The following is a 22,261-nucleotide window of genomic DNA, read 5'->3' on the forward strand; positions in this document are numbered from 1 at the left end:
AAAAAATGTAATGAGAAAAAGCTGGACATAATAATTGAGAAAATGCTAAATAATTTTTTTCACATAAATATGGCAGCTTAGTAAACAATGTTCAAAAATGCTTTTAAAGAATTACGTAGATAATGAAATGTTCAGTAGTTGCCAGTCACTGGCGACACCTTGTCTTTCCAGTGCAATTCCAAAAAACGTAGGTAAGCCACAGGTACAAATGCATCAGCTGAATGTATGGCTATTTATGATGAATCTACAATTATTTTCTTCTTAAACAGAGAGCAATCCAAAGTGAATGTTTCATACTCTCCACCATCTCCACAAACATGGACTCCATGTTTCTTAGAAAGCTCTAAGAGATAAGGCTCCATCTGATCCAGGGTTTTTCCAAGATGCTTATCTGGCTCTAAACCCAAAGCTGCCACTTTGATGATGATTGCCTAAATGTTATCATCTCTTGGAGCAAATGTTGGCCAAAGGTAAGCTGAAGGCTGAAGATTAAACCTTTTACACACATTTTCAACTCCAACACACTGATAATCAGAAAGTATATAACCTACTGATATTCCTTCCACCTTTTCTTTAACAAGTTTCAAAAGGTCAGAGATCTTTAATCTCATCACCTTCACATTTGGTGTATACTTGTCCTGTATCCACATGCCTTCCTCTTATGGTATGGCAACAGAGAGGAAGAGTCATTGCTTCTGCATACAAATCAATGGCATGATGGCCTACTGTCTGATACATGTAGCTTTCCAGTTCATTTGACTGCATATGGTTTTCAGCTGGTCTTGGATTTGCTAAAGCAACAAATCTGATGCCTGGCAGTATGCACCGCACCATAATGTAACAGCTGTCCTTCCAACCATGGATGAGAGCTGCAACTCTCATGCTGGGCACAGTGCACATGTGTGGCAGGCCTATCGTTAGCATTCTCACTATGATGTGTCTTGGTGTCGGCCTCTTTAGGTTCATCTTGGTTGGGACTCTCTGTACTTCCTGGACATATATTTCCTCCATCAGGTCAGGGAAGTTTTCCATCATTATTTTTTTCAAACATGTTCTCAATGCCTTGATCTTTCTCTTTTCTTTCTGGCACCCCCATGATGTGAACATTGTCCCAGAAGCTTCTTATAGTATCCTCATTTTTTAAAAATTCGTTTTGCTATTCTGAGTGGGTGTTTTCTGCTTCCTTAGCTTCCAAATTGCTGATTTGATCATCTGCTTCAGTACTCCACTGTTGATTCTATGTATTCCTCGCTTCTGACCGGTTCTTTTATGTTTTCTATCTCCATCTTTATGCTTATCTTTGTCGAAGTTCTCACTGGGATCATTGAGCATCTTATAACTAGTGTTTTGAACTGTGCATCTGGTAGTCTGTCTGCATTTTGTTTAGTTCTTTTCTGGAGTTTCATTTTATTCTTTCATTTGGGACATGTTTCATGTGGGACATATCTCCTCATTTTGGCTGTCTCCCTGTGTTTGTTTCTATGTATTAGGTAGAGCTCCTATGTCTCCTGGTCTTGGTATAGTGGCCTTATGTAGTAGGTGTCCAAAGGGCCCCAGTGGCAGAGCCTTCCCAGTTATCTTATCTGGGCATTCCAGGTCTTTCCACTATGGGGACTGTGTGCACCCTTTTGTTATAGTTGAGCCTTGATTGCTGTTGGTATATCAGTGGGGAGGATTTACCCCCAGACTGCTTGGCCACATGTACTGGTCATGACCACTCAGGAGGGTCTGCCCCATAGAGGAGAACAGCCTTCAGCAGGGCTCTCGTGTCCACTGAGTCCACCCCTGAATGGGTTGCTTGTGGAAGTGGTTGGGTGGTGCTTTGGCATGGTCTGAGGTTGTCTACCAGACGCACTGGTTCTGGGGCCTCCCAGGAGGTACAGGCCAAGGTCAGCTGCTTCCTGTGCCCTTCCCGGGGCCACTGCGAATGTGCTTCAAAGCAATCTGTAGATAGCTGCTACTTATACTGGGCTTGGAGATGCCTGGGAGAGGCCAAGCTGCCCACTAACGCCGGCTGCTGATAGTACCAGGCTGTGGACCACTTAGCAAGAGGTATGGGGCATGCTGAGGCCAGATGCTGCTTGTTTGAGGTTTTAGAAAGTCTGCAGCATGAACCAAGACAGACCATTAGTATGGAAAAGACATTGGGAATAGTTGGATGGACCTGAAATTTGGGTGGAACAGAGTCTCAGGAAATCACCAGGGAGGGATGAACAGTGTTAGCCAGGTTGATGGAAACTCATATATGGTGCCCACCTGCAGACTCTGTGGGGAGAAGGCTCAGTAAAGGAAATACAGCCTCTGTCAGTACTTCTGTCTGGGAGAGCTGCCCCACCATCCCTTGCTAGACAATTTAGTTCCTCTCTCTATGTCCCTAGTGCATTTTGAGCTGCTGTGAGTCTGAGTCTGTGTATGGGCTCTTTAAAAGGAATACCTGGGACTTCAGGGGCCCTCCATCTCACTTAGCCACTATTCCTGCTGGTTTTCATAGCCAGAAGTTATGGGGATTTCTGGACTGAAAGCCTGGGCTGGGGAAACCTGGTGTGGGGCTGGGACCCCTCACTCTTCAGGGGGGATATCTCTGTAGTGGAGATATCCCTCCTTATTTTTAACCACCACACCGTGGGTGTGGGGCGAGCCTGTACTGAGTTCCGCCCCTATAATCAGTCTCTACATGGCTTCTTTATATCCTTAGTTATAGGACTTCTGTTCAGCTAGGTTTCAGGCAGTTTTGAATGATGGTTATTCTGTAGTTTACTTGTAATTTTGATGTAATTGTGGGAGAAGGCAGTTACCTTCTACCATCTTAACCGGAAGAGTCCTCATTTTACTCTTTCCAGAATTCAACTAATTTGTTTTTATTACTGAAAGGTGTATAATAAAATCCAGAAAAGAAAAAAGGCAAACCTTTCCAAACAAAAAGCTGTGTGTCGTGTTCACCTCTAGGAATGCTTTCATATGTTATACATTGAAACAATCTGGCTCACATACTGCACTAAGAAGTGTGGGCACAAGTGGGGCTGACCCATGGGAGGACATGAACTGTCACATGTAAAGCCAAAGGACCTGCTGCAAGCTCTCATGACACACAGTGACGCAGTGGAAAGATCTGCCAACTGAGTGGAAGGCTTGTTAATTTAAGAGTAGGCAATAAAGAACACACTTCATGTTGAAAAAAATAATACATTTAACTATTTGTTAAGCAAAACACAATTCTGATTGAGAGAGTGTGAAATGCTCTTTTCCTCAGTTACAAGTGGGTGTGAGGCTCCATGCCTATTGCCCCACCTCTGCATCTGGAAGGGTGTGGCCCTCTTGAAAAGTGTACCCACCTTGCTTAATTAATGGCAGAATACAGAAGAGTAGCTATACAAATAACCTGTGGTAGAATATAGACTAACAAGTCAAGATTTCACATTTGGGCAGTTTACCTGTTTCTGATGAAGTTTATAAGGACTGCCTTTTCTCTAGTTCAGCTGCTCATTCAGGGCAGAAAATGTGGCTGATTTAAGGCAGTTCAACACTCTTTTGTGCTGAGAGTACAACACAAAAAGGGATTGAAATTTTAAATTTCACATTCTAATTTAAGTAAAAGCCAAGAAATGGACCCCACAGACTTAATCTCAGCACACAGGTATTCTGCAGTCTCTCCCATTTGCCTTCCAGATATGGCAGCTACCTCACTGGGGCAGTACTGGGGAGTCTACAAGAGGTAATGCTGAGCAGAGAGCATCTGTCATGCTTCCTCCCTACCTCACTCAATACTTGTACAGATGAGCTCTGGAAAAGAATTGCTCTGATTTCATTTGTGTGTCAGTGGTTCTCAAACTGTGGCCTTGCTAGGCCTTGGGTTGACCTAGAGATCCTTCAGGTCAGTTTAGGTTGTTTGCTATGGCCTGTCCATGTATCCGTCAATGTGTCCGACAGACCCAGCAAGTAAAAAGGAAGCTATTGATACCAATCGTATCCATGTTTTCCTTACTTAAGCACCCTGCCAAGAGCTAAGAGCTTTCTTTCAGAGAGACTGAAGCAAGCCTGCACAACAGTCCACATCTGTCATTTCTAGGACATCGGGCTCTTGTTACAGCTGAGAAAGCTGAAGTTCAAAAGTATACCAACATGTATTCAAATTCCTACAACAAATAAGTTTGGGAAAATGCATGATGTTTTTGCACTGACATCAGTATTTCCCAAGCATATGTAATTAAATGAAAGGCAAATACCTGCCACATTTCTACCTTCCTTTTCACTTCCTCCTTTTCTGCAAACTCACTGAAGTTTGCCAGGGCTTTGGCTGCCAGTATTCTCCTTTTTTCAACATTCAATTCAGACTGCAGAGCAGTGTGTGGTGTCACTCTGGGCACATCTTTGCTGTTTTGGGTTTTCGGTCCAATTGAGGACTGTGAGGACTGTGCTTTGCGGCTGGAGCCACAGTCTACAGGGATGCTGCCACTACCATGAACTTCACACAGACGTGGGATGCCTTGCTGGGGAGAACAGTGTGGTTCCTTGGGGATATTTGCAACGCTGGATGTAGCTGATTCCCCAGGGTTGTATGAAACTGAAACACCTGAAGAGAAGGTTTTACTCCGTTGTACTTCCTTTGGAATAGTCTTCCTTTGGAAAATTGGTGACCCATCATCTTTGAATTCTTCCAAGTCTCCAAATTTAGCCTGATTCCAGAAAGAAAATGTACTGCAGACCAGCATTTCCTTATTGAAATCTAGCCGTGGAGTCTGTGAGGTGTCACGGTGGCTAATAGACATCTGCTGCCTGGGGCTGTGGCAAAACGAGACTTCAGCAGGCACTGTCCATGGAGTCCCTGACTGCTCCAAAAGTGACTCAGACCTCTGTAAATCCGAGTCGCTGTAGCTGAGCTGCCTTTTCAGGCGAGTCAGGGGCTGAAGGCACTCTACATTCCGCCTCTTCCAAAGAGGGCCAAACTCTTGTTCACTGGAAAGAATCACATCCTGATTCTCCAAATCTGCCATCACTGCAGTGGGAGTGAAGGAGTTCAATGCATCACTGTCATGCCTCAGTATCTCTTTGTCTAGCTGCATTGTGACCACCTCAGAAACAGTCTTTTCAATTTCAGCAGAGAGGCCAGGTATTTCTACCACTTGTTCTGTCACTACAGGCCTGTTCTCAGCTAAGTCCAGCAGCAATTTGCATATGAGGTGGATAATTTTTGGCACGTGTTTCAAAAGTCGTGCCTCATAACCATGAAGTAGATGCCGCTGGCGAATCAGATACTGTGTTAAGGTGACAGCATGTGATTTGGGGTCACAGCAAGAGAATATGTTGCGAAGAGGAATCAGAAACTGAGTAAACTCCCTCACACATAATAGCTGTCCTCGAGTCTGAATGGAATTGGGTCGCTTTGCCCGAACAAATATAATGGCTTGATCAGCAGTCATTCTTGTCGCAAAAACTAAGTAACAAGCTATTAAAACACCTAAGTAGAGAAGAAGAAAGAACTGGATAAGAAAAGCTTGTATATATTTGTTTTTATTTACCAATCTTTGATGATTTAAACTTGATATATGTTAGAAAACTATATAAATAAGAGAAACATTTTAAGGATAATTTTGCAATTTTTTGTAAAGGTGTTTATATATTTACCTGTTTATACAGTACCCCTCACTTTGACTAAGAACCCTCAGTGCCCCTTGTACCCAGGGGTGAACAGGGAAACTGTCACAGTGAAGCTAAGTGTGGATTAAGGGAGGATGACTGAATAAGACAGAGTAAGGGGGAATGACTGAGTACTTGTGGGATGAATGAACGCTCAGGAATAACTGAGTAAGTGTGGTGTGAGAGGAGGATGACTAAGTGCAGAGTGAATGAGGACTGACCAAGTAAATGTGGACTGAGGGGGATGACTAAGTGTGGCATGAGGTGGGTAGCTAAGTGTGAAGTGACGGAGAATGACTAGTGTGGAGAGAGTGAGGAATGACTGAGTAAATGTAGAGTAGGTGAGAAATAATTGAGTTAAGTATGAAGTGAGCAGGGTGACTCAGTAAGTGTGGAGAGAGCAGGACGACTGAGTAAGTGTGGACTGAAGGGTAACAATTGAGTAGTAAGCATGAAGTAAGGGGGGATGATCTGGCATGTTTATCCTGTTTATGCCCTATTCCAAGATGAGAGAAGTAAAATTCTGCTTCTATGTCCCATTTAACAGTTTCTGAAGATTGCTATGCAGTGGATCCAGACACTGCACTTAGAACTTCCCACTCCTGCCTTTGCTATCAATTGTTGACACTTTCCTGCCTGGCATTCTACCAACTTGAACATTTTTAAATTTAGGAATTATTCACATTCACAAACTTTTTTTCCTGACAATTCTTCTTGCAGACTTGTCTTTACACTAATGTGTTTTTCTCCATACCATGATATAATTATATATTGCTGTGAGCACTTAATATTAAGGAAAAGAGCTTTAACAGTATAAATACTATGCATTCTTATTCATTTAAAATTAAAATGAATATTGAAAAGGTGATAATTAATCAATTAGTTCAAATATAATACTTAATTACTATCAAAGTAAAAGGCAATCAAAAGACATTTGTGTAATTCACCAAAGCTGTGAATCTTGTTACATATCTCAGAACCTCTGAACACTGCATATTCTCTCAGTATGTGGTAGGTAGGGTCCAACATATCATTCTCACTAGGACAGGGAAACTCTTTAGTGTAAGTATGAAATATCCTCAGACCTATTATTACATGCAAAATTTTGGCTCAACCATAAGAGCTGATGATATTGAGCAGAACTGAATCCACATCCTGACAAAGCTCCTGAGCAGGTGGGAAACTCCATGGCAGATACACAGGTACGCTGTGAACAGAGTCAAGCTCAGGTGTCTGGCTGAACCAAATGGCAATGAAGATTCCAATGCCACAGTCTTTATTTCTGCCCTAATATCAGCACGGCACTGAGATTCTCCTGCCTTTTTAAGTAAAATCATTGATTTTTATATAGAATTCTAGGCACAGATAGACTGTCCTTCACAAACAAAATTCTGACAGCCATGAATTTAAATCTTGGCCCTGCCACTTTTTTTTCTACTGGAGGGAGCAAATTACTTCCATGTCTTTAAAACTCACATTGTTTCTAAAGACTTAATAAGACAGCAAGTGTAAAATGTTTAGAACAGTAGTTGAAACAATGCTTGCTATTTTGATTATTATTTGGCTATGGAAAATAACATTTTTTAAAACACTGGGTATTAAAAAATGTTATTCCTTATATGTTTAAACAAGACAATAAAACTATCTCCTAGAATTTACCTGTTCGACCGAGCCCTGCGTGACAATGGATAGCTACTTTTCCTTCTTGTAAGGCAAATGTCATCACCTTCACCATATCTAAGATGGTGGTGAGTGATGCTACACCATAATCCTTCCATCCGAAATTGTAGAAATAAACTGGGCAATGGAAAAGAGAACAGGAAAAAATGTCAACATACAAGAAAAATACTTGCAAGGATATTCGAAGAAAGTGAGTGAATTCATAGACTAGAATTCTGTAAGTCATGCAGATCTCAGTGGAAGTGTAGGCCGAGAATAATAGGCTTTTTACATTTCCATGAAATTTATTGTTAACATTTCTTACAAAGCACATTCCGCATTACTGAAGGTATTTCCTGCTGAAACTCAGCCAGAAAGAACTACGGAAAAGCAGGATTGCAAATTAATAAAGTCAATGATCTATGCCAAAACATCTCAGCTATGAAGAGAAAGCATACAACCCTGAACCATAGAAATGCATCTAAAATGACTGATGAATGGCAGAAGATGGTACATACACATTTTCAACCCAGTGGGGAAAAAAGAACTAGATATAGCTCTTGAAAAAAAATGTCCCAAAATTGCAGAGGTTAATCCTTTCCAGTCTGGTGTAATTCTACCCCTAAGCTCCCATGACTAAGAAGCTTCTGGAAGTGCCACATAAGGAATCCTGGCATCCTATCCAGGGGCAGTACTGCTGTGCAGCAGCAAAAGCAGCAGTGAGCCCTGGGTTCCAATCCTTTAACATGGTTAAGCTGTGTGACCCTGAGCAAATCAGAACTTGCTAAAAGCCTAGGTGGCCTCATGTGTGAAGTAGAAACAACTACATTACTTAACTGCTTTAAGGATAAAATGAGATGACAGGTCTAACATACTGTTAATCAATACAGGCACTAATAAAATGGTACCATTATTTCTATAGGGTCTCTTCCCAATGTCCCTGTCATAGAAATAGAAAGCCTGTGCTTTCAACAGCAATACCACACACACACACACACACACACACGAAAGACAGCATTCTTTAAAATCAAAGTTAGTTTATCTTCATGTTTTAGGAGCCTTATTACTATGCAGTAGGCATTTGTTTCCATCACCTTTTAAACCTAAGAGTTGAGCAGACAAAAGTTTCTGAGTGCTGTCCTATATAACTCATGCAGAGGAGGGTGGAAGGACTTACTGCCAGCTTCCATGAAAGCTTCGGGAAGGTATGTGAAACCACTTTCTTGTTCCAGAGGGTTCCCACAGCTGGCATGCTCACCAGGCCGCTGCAGGTTAATGATTGTTTTTAAGCCATGGCTCAAAGGAAAAGGAAAAAAATTAATCACATTGGCAGTTAGCTAGCACTATTAAAAAAAAGCCACCACTTTTGGCATTAATAAAACATTAATTATTCTTAAATTTCCTATTTGAAATCACTTTTTTATGCCTATCATTAAAATGAAAACACTTCTCCATTGAAGTCAAAAGCAATGGAAGAGAAAACTTCTAAGTTTGCTTATGGAACTGTGTGAACAATGCATTTACCTCTGAAACTGCTCAATGATGTGGTACTTCTCAAGGAGCTCAGTAGATGGGCGAGCCATTGCCAGGATGTTATCAGTGACCCTAGAGATGAGAGGACAATCTGGTGAGATGCACAAAATCTAGAACATTCCAGCTCCAAGGACTGAGAGAACAGGTATCATGCCACCACTTTTCCTAAGATTTCAATAACTCTGTAAGATAAGAATTCCTATACAAATCTGGCTTCAATTTTGCATTATGATTAGGATTCTGAGAAACTCCAGCTGCTTAAATCTCTGGAAAAAGTATTTACAGAGTGTGAAGGTCAATGGAGGCAATCTGGCTTCCTCACCCAGGTGTCTGGGGGACTAAGATAAGTAGTGTTCTCATAGCTTTGAGACTGGGCCCGATAAGCACTCCCATAGCTTTGAGAGGGCTCACATGCACAGAATCTCACCATGTTATACAACCTGTTTTGGTTCTCTGCTGGCTTTGTTTCTTTTTAGTACATAAGTGGGTAGGGGCTCCCCACTGGGACGCAAAGGAGAGAGAGGGGACAGATGACATGCACTGTGACACGTGAGGACACGCAGCTTGTAGCAGGTATGGATCGCCCACCCTTAAATAAAGGCCTATCAGACATCCCCATGGCTCCGCGGCTTTTTCTTCTGTTGCAGGAATCCCATGAACCTGTATGGCCTAGAAAGGCTGCAATACAGACTGTAACAAAACATTTTTAGGGATACTCAAGAGTTTCTAGTGCATATGATGGAGAAAACTTCAACTGGCAGCAAAGGTGACAGTCTAGGTGGGTTATCCAAAGTTTTATTAACCAACTGAGGAGAACCAACTAGAAGGCATTTCTAGTTCTTGAACTATCTGCAGTTCAGCTACCTATGTGTTAAATGGGAATAAAAACACCTGCCTTGTAGGGTTGATATGCAAATTCAACATGGTGTGGGTGCAAAGTCTTTAGCAAAAATCCCCACATGTACTTATAAATAAATGTTGAGTTATTGCAACTTAGAAAAAAATAAAAGCTTTGGAATTGGGTGGGCCGGGTTTCAAATGCTGGTCTTTCTACTTTGTAGCTGTGTAGCACATTAATTAAGTTTCTCTGGACCTAATTCCTGTATCGATAAAATGACATTACCAATGCCTACTTCACAAGAGTTTTACAAGGATGAGATGATAATCTGAAAGTACCTAGTGCAGTGTCTGGCCTGTAGCCAAATGCATATTTACTGAGTGTACAAACAGAGACCCAACAAACGGCTGTACCTCATCAGGGCTCTGGCTTCACTCTGTTCTGGTCAAATTTCTCATCAGTATTCTGGCAAAAAGTATATCAGGCAGTATATCAAAAGTTGTGGGTCACAACCTGAGAGAAGTAACATTAAATGAAAAGGGCAGGATCCAAAAAGATACTGACCCTATCCCCAGGGTAATACCTGAAATTCAACAGGGATCCCAAAAGCTTTGGAACCCCCAAAATTTAATAGTACTTAGTATAAGAAGAGATGTGAAACCAGAAGAGAGGAAGAAAGATGGTTTAAGTCAACTATAAATCAAAAATATGAATGTGACCTTAAGCTTCATTATTAGAAACTTACTTGTCAGACCACACCTCAGGAATAGTGCTTGCTTCTTCATAGTAGTCTTTCAGAAAGACAGTGAAAGACTACAATATGATTTGTGGAGAACAGTGACAGTGGACAGCCAACTATATCCACGTAACCAGAAAATCCAATATGAAAAAGTACGGGTTGCAAGTTAGAGGCTGGTTGACAAATATCTAATTTGTAAATGGACTCTTGCTGTATAAAATGATTCACCACTAGAATTCTTTAAACAGTGATTTCCTCTAAGTGTGTCTCAAATGGGATTTGATTATCAAAAATCTTCAGACAGCACTACTCTGAAAAGATACACTTAACAGTTTATGATTAATAAAAAGCAGTACGATTCAATAATGATTCAACTGCACTTATATACCATAAAAAAAATGCAAGCATCTTACATTGCCCACTGGACCAACAACTCGTAACACTCCTACTGAGACGGTATTTGTATGAAATGGGTTCTTTCACAGAGTATAGGACCAAAATTAAAACAAGGCTATAGCTTACCTTTATGAAACTGAAAACTACATATGTACCTCATATTTTTTCAAATTTATAGCTCAACATTTTTATAATTTCTGAAGTTTAAGAGCTATTTATCTAGTTAGCATTTCCTGAAGATATTTACATGCATTATTTCACTTAAGTAAAAAACACCCTATGGAATTGTTTTTGTTATTTCCATTTCACAGAGGATAAAACTGAGGTTCAGAGTGCCTGTGTGAGAAGGCCACAGCTTGTTAAACAGCAAGGCCAGGGATGGCAGGCAAGGTTCCGACTTCAAATCCCCACACTCCCTCTTCCATAGCCTCCTGCCACCAGGCACCACCGACATCTTCATTCCCTTTTCCTGCACAGCTGCAGGTCAGAGCTACCACAGATGACAGAATCACTCACCAGGAAGAGTAGATGCCCTTAATGGCCTGCTCCTGCTCACTCCAGCGGGCTGGATTTTCATACTTGCATGATCTGCCACCGCATGCCATGGAGCAGGCCACATGTCCAGGAATGACATGTCGTAAACGCTCTCCCACTTTTGTATACTTTGGTGTTGGACGTCCTGAATTGCCTAGAACATGCAAGGAAGGAATTCAAAATTCCACTCTCCACACGGAACAGTGGCCTGGAGACAGCTTGTATTTTATCTCGGGATTGTAGATCAGGAGCTGCTGTTAACCCCTCTTCACGTTGTCAAAATTAAAACCATTAAAACCAAGTGCACTATCTCTTAATACAGGAAACACTTTGATACACAATCTCCACGTGCGACAGTGGTCACAAAGAGGAAGCGACTTTAGAAGCAGATCTTTCAAAACGGAATGAGGTTTGTTCAAAAACTACATTTTAAATATAAAAACACAAAACATTCAATCATTTTATCTCCTATTACACATCCACTAAAACTCTTAGCATAACATACAATAAAACATAAATATAGAATTGTCAAAATTTAACAAGGTATAAACAAAGCACACCCTCTTCAGATTCCTTAAATTTAAACTCTAAAGTGTGGCAATCTTAAAGAAGAAAAGGAGTTTTACTTTTTCTCTTGGGACAAATCGGGTTTCTCTTGGCACAGCTGACAGAGGACGCAGCTACCATCACCTGGAGAGAGGAAGAGGACAGCATCTTGGTGACAGAGCCGTGCTGCCCGTGCAGCAGTTGCAGTCCGGTGTCTGAGTTTGAGTATTGGTGGCCCTGCAAGGAGCTGAGAAAGGGCGTGGCCGAGAGCTGCCTGGGAGGTTATTGCACAGTGTGGGGCCACCAGGAAAGCTGGAGGGCAGGAGATGTCAGCGCCAGCTTGTTCCGTGATGAAGTTACACTGAGATATGAGCATCTCTCTGCATGATCTAACAGCCATTCAGGATAGGCTGACTTGTTTCCATAGTGACGAACAAAGGAACTACTGATTCCCACTCAGAGTTGTGCAGACAAAGTCCCAGAGGAATGCACTGTGTTTTGGACAGATTGTTCAACTATGTGGAGGAATAACATGTATTTTAAATAAATTATTCATAAATTGTGACTGCTCTATTTTGTTTTTCAAACACACTTAAAAGATCTGACTGTTCAAAAAAATGACATCTAAAATACTGAAATGGATTTAGAAAAAATGTTTTTATGACGCACTCTTTTACATATATACTAAAAGATTTAGATTCTTTTATTTATTTCATATCTACTCTCTGAACATGTTGAAGAAAATTATCTTTTCACTACTCTCTGGAACGGGGCAGATAGAAAGTTAATTGTAATGAAATGGGACATGCTGGATATCTTATAACATTATTGAAACACCATTCCATTTTTCAAAACCAAAAAATCTTGTTTTCTTCATAGAACTATTAAATACTTGGGTAAAACAAATAAGGACATCTTCAGGACTGATAAATTAATCAGAAAACACTTAGTTTTATATTTTTATTTTCAGAATAAACCCAATTCTTGGTGATGCCTTTATTGGATAATAGCCAACCTTCTCAAAAACTCAAAACACAATTCTACGTTTTTTGTCAGTGACTGGGGAAAAAGAAACTTGGATAATGTCCTGGCAAGGCATACAAAAAAAAAACAAAAGAAAACCAACAACACAAAACAAAAAGCCTCACTAAGGATCACATTTTTTAAGGAACTGGGTGAGGGGGAGGTTGCAACTTGAGGATAAAGAACATAAAGAGAACAGAAACTCTAACAACCACCAATTGTCCGCCTCCTCCCTGGTTAATGTCAGGCTGTACCGCCCCCGCCCCCCCCCCTGCTCCCACCCCAACCCTCATCTCCAAAATTCTGTTTTAGTCATGTGCAGACAGAAACAATCATTGCCACAGACAGGGGGCTTTTTTTATTTTGTCCTGTTTTATTTTAACAATTAATAATGCCTTAAGCAAGCACCTTTTAAAACACATCCCCCCCAATCTCCCTGGCAGGATAAACTCTGTCAAATAAGATAGACAATTTGGTGCTCAAACTCCTACTCACAGTGTAGCACTATGCCATTGTTATTTTGTATACAGAAACAGAGAATAATTTTTGAAATATAACCAATACAGAAAGCAGGCTTCTAAAAGGGTAGGTGCAGTGTGGAAGGAGAGGTGAAACCTGATGGCAGATGGCCCTCAGTGCTCAAACCAAGGGGTCCATGTCTGCTACCTGGGGAACGGGGAGTCAGACTCAAGTTTCTGAACAAGTGTCTCTGCAGAGATTAATGCTGCCCTGCAGAGACAGAGTTGGAAGTCCAAGACTAGGGACCTACTGGGACAGTGACTGTAAATGGAGCAAAGCATGGGTGCAAGACAGTGCAGGGGCGGATAGGTGGCAGCTGGAGGACAGGGGCTGGAGACAGTGCTCGCACTTCCTGCCTAAGTGAGCAACAGAGACACTGAGGCTGGTTAACATGGGAGCCAGTGAGGAGAAGGTGTGTGACAGCCTGGCAGGTCAGCTCCATTTGAGATACAAGGCGTAGGAAGTGGCGACCAAGAGGTCTCAGCAGTGAAAGGGAGATCCTGATGTCTGTAACTCTAAGGATATCTACAGCACAGAGTGCAAGTGACTAGGGGTCTTTAAGAAAGTGGAGCTAAAGCAGCCCTCTTTCTCCCGTGGGTGCTGGGATGCACCCAAAGTTAGACTGGTACTGAAATGAAGCACTGCCCACCTATGGGGAGATTAAGGCAGAGGCCTGCGTTTCCCTTAGACACAACAGAACTGTCGACCCACTGTCTCATGCTTCAAACTCTCCCTTGGCAAAATGCCCAATTCACAGCCAAATCCATTTTTGAAAACTAGTTTTAATTTATGCCAAATGGCTTTACAATAAGGAAGCATACCACCAGCGCCACCCCTAACACTCTAGACTCATATCCCTCCAGCCTTTGACCACATGGATTTTCTGTAAACTTTTAATCATACTGCAAATATATTTTTTTGTTTTAGTCTCATTAATGGAAGCACAATAATTATGATACATCAAGCTAATCAATTATTCCTTAGCTGTTAGATATTAATGTTGTTATCAATGATTTTACTTAAAAATAAAAACATTTTCAGGACTAGAAATTCTATGATTGTCCTGATTCTATGTTTCTCCTTCAGTAAATTTCTGGGGATGATATGACTGGTGAGCAAAATTAATTTTGAAAGCTCGTATTTTTATTGACAGATTTCAACAACCAAGTATGGAGATGCTGAAAGAGGTAATATTTTTAGCAACTCAACACAGGTTTCTTTCTGAGGCCAGAAAGAAATACAGCACTAAAATATGGATCAAGAAATGCTGTCTCTGGTGGTATTGTGCCAACTTTCTTTACCCCAGAAATCTCCCATTATTAAATTTGTGGGTCAATTAAGTTATACATACTCATGTTTTTGTTTCACACATCTGTAAGAAAGCATATTTGTACTACAACCTGAAACCAATTTAAAAATTTAAATTGGGATCAACTATAGATTGCTAATAATAAAATGTTTAGACTCTTAGAAATAACATTTTAATTTTTATTTTAATTATAAAGATTAAAAAAACCCCAGAAGCCTCATTTATTTTTAGGTAAACAGGAACAGCAAGACTACTTTAGTTATTTCATATTTTATATAGAATGGAATTTTTTAGAGTAATTTTATGAAGGGAATGCTTTTAACAGACACTTAAAAGGTGCAGAACCTTTTTTCCTGGTTGCCACAGAGAGCTTCTGTAGAAGCTTATTATCCTAAGCTGCATTCACTGCTCTCTGCTCTCCTTTCCTCCATCCTGTACAATCATTACTTAATTTGAAGGCCATAAGAACCAACATTAATGTTGTTTTCCCACTTACCTGCTAACAACCAATATATTTTTCCTCCTTTGACCATGTATTTTTCTAAATATGTAAGAAAATGTCAGTTTTCTAAATCCCATGAATATAAAATCATAGGGACCCTGACTCATTACTGTTCCTACCCTTCTCACTTCCAAATACGCTATCTCTAAAATGGAGTCAGGCTCCAGGAAAAAGCAGGGAAACAATATTGAAGATAATCCCCAGGAGCACTGCAGTCCCAAGCTCCTATAATCATTAAATGAACAATGTACTACTGCACCCCAGTCTCCTCACCAGAACACTTTGTACCACTGGCCTGTTTGCAGGTGGGCAATCCAGACCCACCCACATTTTTACTCAGATCCATCCAGAGTAATATTTAAGGAACCAAATGAGATACTGATCATTGCAAATGTGAAATGATCTACACTCATAATAAGCACAATAAACAGTGAAATTAAAAAGGAACCTCAAGAACTGGTAATTTCCCATTATACTCAAGATTTCAGAAAGGGCTAATAATTCCTACTAAAACACTCGTGGCAACAATGAGCCCGAGAATGCCGTAGGAGCAGGTCCATCTAATCTTAGCCCTAAATCAATAAAGGAGTCACGTCCAGGAACTGTGTTGCAGGAACTGGACCGGAACACCTACTTTCCAGCCTCTTGTCTTCCACTTTTTGTGACAGAAGGCTCACGTGTCACACAGCAGCTAAGGATTTTCTTTTCTATTGAAATGTCTATTCAGGGAGGTGGAAGAGGATAAACCAGGGATAAATGGTGGTAAACACACAATACACAGATGATATATTTAAAATTGTATACCTGAAACCCATGTAATTTTATTAACCAATGTCACCCAATAAATTCAATAATAAAGGAAATGTCTAAATCATTCTTTACATTTCTGAATTGGATTACTTGTTCTTAGTTGTTGAGTTTTAGGAGTTCTATGTGCATTCTGGATATTAGTCCCATATTAGATAGATGATTTGCAAATAATTTCTCCCATTCTGTAGGGTGACTTTTCATTCTTTTCATAGTGTCTTTTGATGTGCAAAAAAATTCAATTTTTATGAAGTTCAATTTCTTTTTACTTTTGTTGACTGTGTTTTTGGTGTCATGTCCAAGAAATCACTGCCAAGACCAATATCATGAAGCTATTCCTGTATGCTTTCTTCTAACAGTTTTATGCACTTAACCCTTATATTTAGGTTTTTTATCCATTTTGGGTTATTTTTGTATATGGTATAAGGTAAGGGTCTGACATTATTCTTTTGCATTTATGTACCTACTCTTCCCCCCCATTAATTCAGGAAAACATAGTCTTTCCCCCACTGAAGAGTCCTGCACCCTGGTTGAAAATCATTTGACCATATATGTCATGGCTTTTATCTGGGATCTCTATGCTATTCCATTGATTTATACATCTGTCTTTATGCCTGAACCACACTGTTTTGATTACTGCAGCTTTGTATTAAGCTTTGAAATCAGGATGCAAGTCCTCTAGCTTTGTTCTTATTTTTCAAGGTTATTTTTACTATTTGGGGGCCCTTCAAGATTCCATGTGAATGTTGTGGTAAATTCTACTTCTGCAAAAACCATTATCAGGATTCTGACTAGGAATTGCATTGAATCTGTAAGTCCTATTGATGGACTGATATCTTAGCAATATTTAGTCTTACAATCCATCAACAGAGGATGTCTTTCTGTTTATTTAGAACTTCTTTAATTTCTTTCAGCAATGTTTTGCCATTTTCAATAAGGCTAGTTGAGAATACTGGGGCCCTGATTGCCTTCACCTTACCTTGTTTGTAGGTCAGAAGTTCTGGGTTGTGAAAGGCAAGCCAAAAAGACCAGAAGCTACTACCCTCACTCAGCTTGCAAAGCAGGGGTATCACTTAGATAAGGGAGCCACTGTCCTCATCCCCAAGCAACAGAGCCATGCCTAGAAGATTATACCCAAAGGCAGAACTTAAAAACAGAGAACTCTGGAGCTCTTTTAAAAGAAACTGTCTTTATTTGAAACATAGTGTGAGAAAGTTCAAGTCTAACAATGTTCACAAAAACAGTGGAGGCTTTGGTGTCAAGCAATTAAGAGGAGGCTGGTAGATTCATGAGAGCAACAAGCTAATCTATAAATCAGCTAATTTACTAGAAAGAACAAGACAAAGGGATAACTTAGAGGAGCCCTCATAAGGTAAGAACAAACCTCAAAGACTGGCCTCAAAAATCACCACTGCCAGAACTTAATTGGATACTATAAAGCAATGTATGCCCCAAGGCTTTGTCAAAAATAATAGAGTGAGGAGCAGGCCAATTAGTGAAATCTTATAGCTGGATGTCACAAAAATTGAGAGAGAGCACACTTAACAGAAAGATTAGTGAAAGAGAAAAAGCACTGCCAAAACACTGCTGTCCCTGGGTAACCGTGTTTGCATGCCTAAGGCTGTCCCTTCCCTCCCAGGAGTCACATCTGGTCAAGTCAAGTCTCTAAACAAATAGACAAGCAAAACAAAACAAGTCTGGTAGAGAAGAGGGGATCTAGACGTATCATTAAGAACTACCTGTGAGAGAGGACCCAGACATCATATGTGCATACAAAGACGTTTAAGTGACCTTTATAAAGACTGCGTTGGCCAAACAGTCCGTATGTTTTTTTTTTCCATAAAATAAAGGTCCCATTTTTCATTTTCACCAATAACACTATTGATTTGGATATTCTGAATATGTTGGCTATCTCCTGCATGGTACAACTTTGTTCTCAATGAATATCTCGATTTGATTGATACCAACTTCAACTGGTCTACCCAACCCAGGAGCACTGTCCAGAGAGAAATCTCCAGCAAAAAACTTCACAAACCATTTTTGACATGTTTGATCAGTCACAGTACCTTCTCCATACACTGCACAAATCATTTTTTATGATTCAGTTGTGGTTTTACCGTTCTTGAAATCATAAAGCATAATATGCTGAAAATGTTGCCCACTTCCTTCCATCTTCAATATTAAAATATACAAAAATTCTCTGATTTTGGTAAGTATTTTTGTAAATGTATGCTGATATGACAGCTGTCACAAAACAATCTAAAAAAATTGTTTCAAATGAAGTTAAAGACAACTAAGTACTACTAAAGCCATCTTATTGGAAGAAACCAAACAAACTTTCTGGTCAACCCACTATGTTCAGAGAACTAAAGAAAACCATGCTTAATGAACTCTGATCAAATAAAGAGCCAAAAAAATTTTTAAAAGACAAAAAAACAAATGGAAATTCAAAAACTGAAAAGCACAATAATAATAATAAAAAATCACTAGAAGGGTCCACTAACAGTCTTGATGCAGCAAAAGGAAGTATTAGAAAAGTGGAAGATAGATTTATAGAAATTAGGCACTCTGAAAAACAAAGAGAATAAAGAAAAATAAACAAAGATTCAAAAATATGTTGCATACCACTAAGTGTACCAACATACATGTAATAGATATACCAGAAGAGGTGTAAAAAAAAAGCAGAAAAAATATGAGAAGAAATAATGCCTCAAAAACTTCTCATATTTGATTAAATACATTAATCTACACATCCAAGAAGTTAAAAAAACTCCAAGTATGAAAAACAGAAAGGGATCCACACGAAGATACGTCACAGTAAAAATGCTGAAAGTCAAACACAAAGAGAAAAATGATTCCCCATGTAACCGCAATTAGATTTAAACTTATTTTTCATCAGAAACAAATGGAGACCAAAAAGCAAAGGGATGATATATTTAAAGTACTGAAAATCAAACACTGTCAACTAAAAATCTTATATCCAGCAATATTATGTTTCAAAACTGAAGGGGAAATAAAGACATTCCCACACAAACAAAAAAACAGGGACATTCTTACTAGCACACCTAGCTTACAATAAATATTAAAGGAAGTTCTTCAGATCAAAAGCAAGTGAACCAAGACTTTAATGTAAATCCACAGAAAAAGAGAACGGATACTGGTAAATTATAAGCCAGTATAATTTACATAAGAATATAAGACGGTAAAAATATGTTTTTCTTCCCCTTTCTTCTATTAAGTGATTTGAAAATGACTGTACAAAACAGTATGTACATAATTATATTGCTGGGCCTATATATTTAAAAATATAATATATATGACATTAACAGCACAAAGGAGTAGGTAGGAATAGGGTTGCTTTAAAGTAAGGACATGACAGAAGATGACAAGTCACATCCACAAGAACAAATGAAGAAAAACAGAAAGCGCAAAAAACAAGGTTAATATAACAAACTAATATACACAGTCTATAAAGAACTCTTACAACTCAACAATAAAAAGACATAAAACCCAATTTTAAAAATGGGCAAAGGATTTGAATAGAGATTTCTCCTAAGAGATATGCAGATGGTCAATAAGCATGAAAAAATGTTCAATATCATTAGTCAGTAGGGAAATGCAAATCAAAACCGCAGTTTTATATTCTTCAAAATGTTAAAGACATGGAGTCGCCATGCAACCCAGCAATTCCACTTCTGGGTATATTCTCAAGGGCAATTAAAAATACTCTACACAAAAACATGTATACAAAATTTCATAAGAACATTATTTATAGTATCCAAAAGCAGAAACAACCCAATTGTCTATCAATCCAAATGGATAAACAAAACGTGGTATATCCATACAATGGACTATTATTATTCAGCAATAAAAAGGATGAAGTATTGATACACATCACAGTGTGGATGAACCTTGAAAACACAACATGTTAAATGAAAGAAGCAAACACAAAACATCTTATGTATTATCTATTTATATGAAATGTCCTGAATAGGCAAATCTATATAGACAAAAGTAGATTAATAGTTGCCAGGGATTAGGGAGAAGGGAGAATGGGGACTGGATGCTGACTGGTACAAAATTTCTTAATGATCTGATGACAGTGTTCTGGATTTAGATGACTGTGATAATTTCACAGTTTGTGTACATACTAAAAAAAACACCGGGTATTTTAAAGGCAAATTCTATGGTATGTAAATTTTACCTCAATAGTATAAAAACACAGGCAGGAAATCTGAATGGGCATTTCTCAAAAAATGATATAAATATGGCCAATAAGCACATGAAATGATGTTTAACATTATTAGTCATTAGGGAAATGCAAACTGAAACCACAGTGAGATACCACTTCATACCCACATGAATGATTATGAACAAGAGTCATATGATAAGTGTTGGTGAGGATATGAAAATGTGAGAGCCTTTGCAGACTGCTAGTGGGAATATAAAATGGTAAACTACTTTGGAAAACAATCTGACAGCTTATCAAATGAATAAGCAAAGAATTAGCATGCAAATTCTACTCTGAAGTATATACCCCCCAAATGGAAACATACACCTATACAAAAACATGGAACACAAATGTTCAAAGCAGTATTACAATAGCTGAGAAGTGGAAACAACACAAATATCCACCAACCAATGAACGCATAAAAAATGTGTGACGCAGACTAGCTGGCTCTCCTGTCTTCCTCCACACTGTCCCTCAGTGTCAGTGGGGCTCAGTGGGGAACTGAGCCTCCAAATCCACCTGGTGTACATGAGGAGAAAAGGAGTGGTAAGGAATGGGATAGTTGGCACTATGCTTCCCACCTCCCCTTCTCTCACCTCATGTCCACAGGACACATCAGGAAAATGAGCTTCAGTTACACCCTGCAGCAACAAAGTGGGGTGATTCACCCTTTCAATTTCCCTCTCCCAAATGGCTGTGGGGCCCAGTGGGAAGTTGATCATCTTTTTTTATCCAGGAAGCTGGTCTTACACCCCCAATGAAAAGTAACATGAGAGTGCAGGGCAATGCCCCACCTTCCCTACAAAGGTGTCAGAGAGCTAAAGGGGAAGCTGAAATTCCACCTCATTCATGTGCAAGGCAGCAGTCTAAGTAAGTGCTTCACTTTTGTTGGGATGGAGTCAACAGGCTGAAAGGGAAGTTAAGCATATACATTCACCTGGTTCTCAAGCTTCTTTTCAACAGGGAGAACACTCACTAAAATAGGAAGAAACAGAATCCAAAATAGCTACAAGATCCCTTGTCATACCAAGAACCAAGAAAATCACAACTAGAAAGAGAAGAGACTATCAACAGACATCAAACAGACATGATATATTGATGAAATCCAATTAGGCTTTTAAAGAAGCTGTCCAAAAATAATTCAACATAATTACCAATTCTCGTAAAACAAATGAATGGAAATGCTCAGCAAAGAAGTAGATGTTATTTTAAAAAAACCGAACAGTAGTAACAAAACTAAAAAATACATAAACCCACAATTTTAAAACTCTCTGAATGAGCTCAATAGTATAGTGAAGATGACAGAGAATATCATTATTGACCTTGAGGACAGATCAACAGAAATTATACAATATGAACAACAGAGAGTAAAATACACTAATAAAAATGAACAGATTCTCAGAGGCCTGTAGGTCATAAACTAAAGAGCTAACAACATTTTATCATTGAGTCCCAGAGGGAAAGCAGAAAGAGAGTGAGACTAAAAACGTATTCAAAGAAATAATGGCTAAATCTCCCAATATTGGGTAGAGACTTAAACCTACTTGTTCAGGAAGCTAAATGAACCTTAAATAAAATACACCAAAGAAATCCATGCCAAGATGCATTATAATAAAGCTTCTGAAAACTGAAGACAAAAAGGTCTTGAAAGCAACCAAAGAGAAATAACATAGTTCTAGGAAAAATCTAATCTGAATGAAAGCCACTTCTCACCGAAAAGAATGAAGACTAGTAGGAAGTGACATTAACATTTTTCAAGTTTTTTGAGAGAAAAGAACTGTCATATGCAAATTTTATATCTGGCAAAAATATTCTTCAAGAATAAAATAGGAGTGACAACAGGACAGAGGAGTAGGCAGCTCTAAACGCCCAGCCTACCAACGGAAACAAAGAACAATCACAAACAGTCAGAACCTACTGTGTGAGAACTCTGGAAAATATTGAAAGATGTACAGCAACCAAGCAAATGCTGAATCAAGAAACAGGCAAGA

General features: G+C 39.3%; 1 protein-coding gene and 1 pseudogene across 4 annotated transcripts in view; both read right to left on the bottom strand.

The window, feature by feature from the left end:
- PTPDC1 (protein tyrosine phosphatase domain containing 1) overlaps positions 1–22,261 on the bottom strand; it is an 84,800-nt gene that overhangs the window by 12,663 nt on the left and 49,876 nt on the right. For 2 of the 4 annotated variants that reach the window (XM_054588083.1, XM_054588082.1), the window contains 5 exons: positions 11,316–11,487; positions 8,818–8,898; positions 8,471–8,589; positions 7,294–7,431; positions 4,224–5,455 (listed from right to left, as the gene is read on the bottom strand). In XM_054588083.1, coding sequence (XP_054444058.1) covers positions 4,224–5,455; positions 7,294–7,431; positions 8,471–8,589; positions 8,818–8,898; positions 11,316–11,487 — 1,742 coding nt within the window. Of the gene's footprint in view, positions 1–4,223; positions 5,456–7,293; positions 7,432–8,470; positions 8,590–8,817; positions 8,899–11,315; positions 11,488–11,959; positions 12,303–22,261 lie in introns of those variants that run through there. The other 2 variants (XM_054588080.1, XM_054588084.1) reach the window with 2 other exon arrangements.
- Positions 78–2,873, bottom strand: LOC129082247 (diphthine--ammonia ligase-like; annotated as a pseudogene).

The sequence above is a fragment of the Pteronotus mesoamericanus genome, unplaced genomic scaffold, assembly GCF_021234165.1.
Source record: "Pteronotus mesoamericanus isolate MK-2021 breed Mesoamerican mustached bat unplaced genomic scaffold, CSHL_Meso_final scaffold_125, whole genome shotgun sequence".
In the NCBI taxonomy this organism is placed as follows: domain Eukaryota; kingdom Metazoa; phylum Chordata; class Mammalia; order Chiroptera; family Mormoopidae; genus Pteronotus; species Pteronotus mesoamericanus.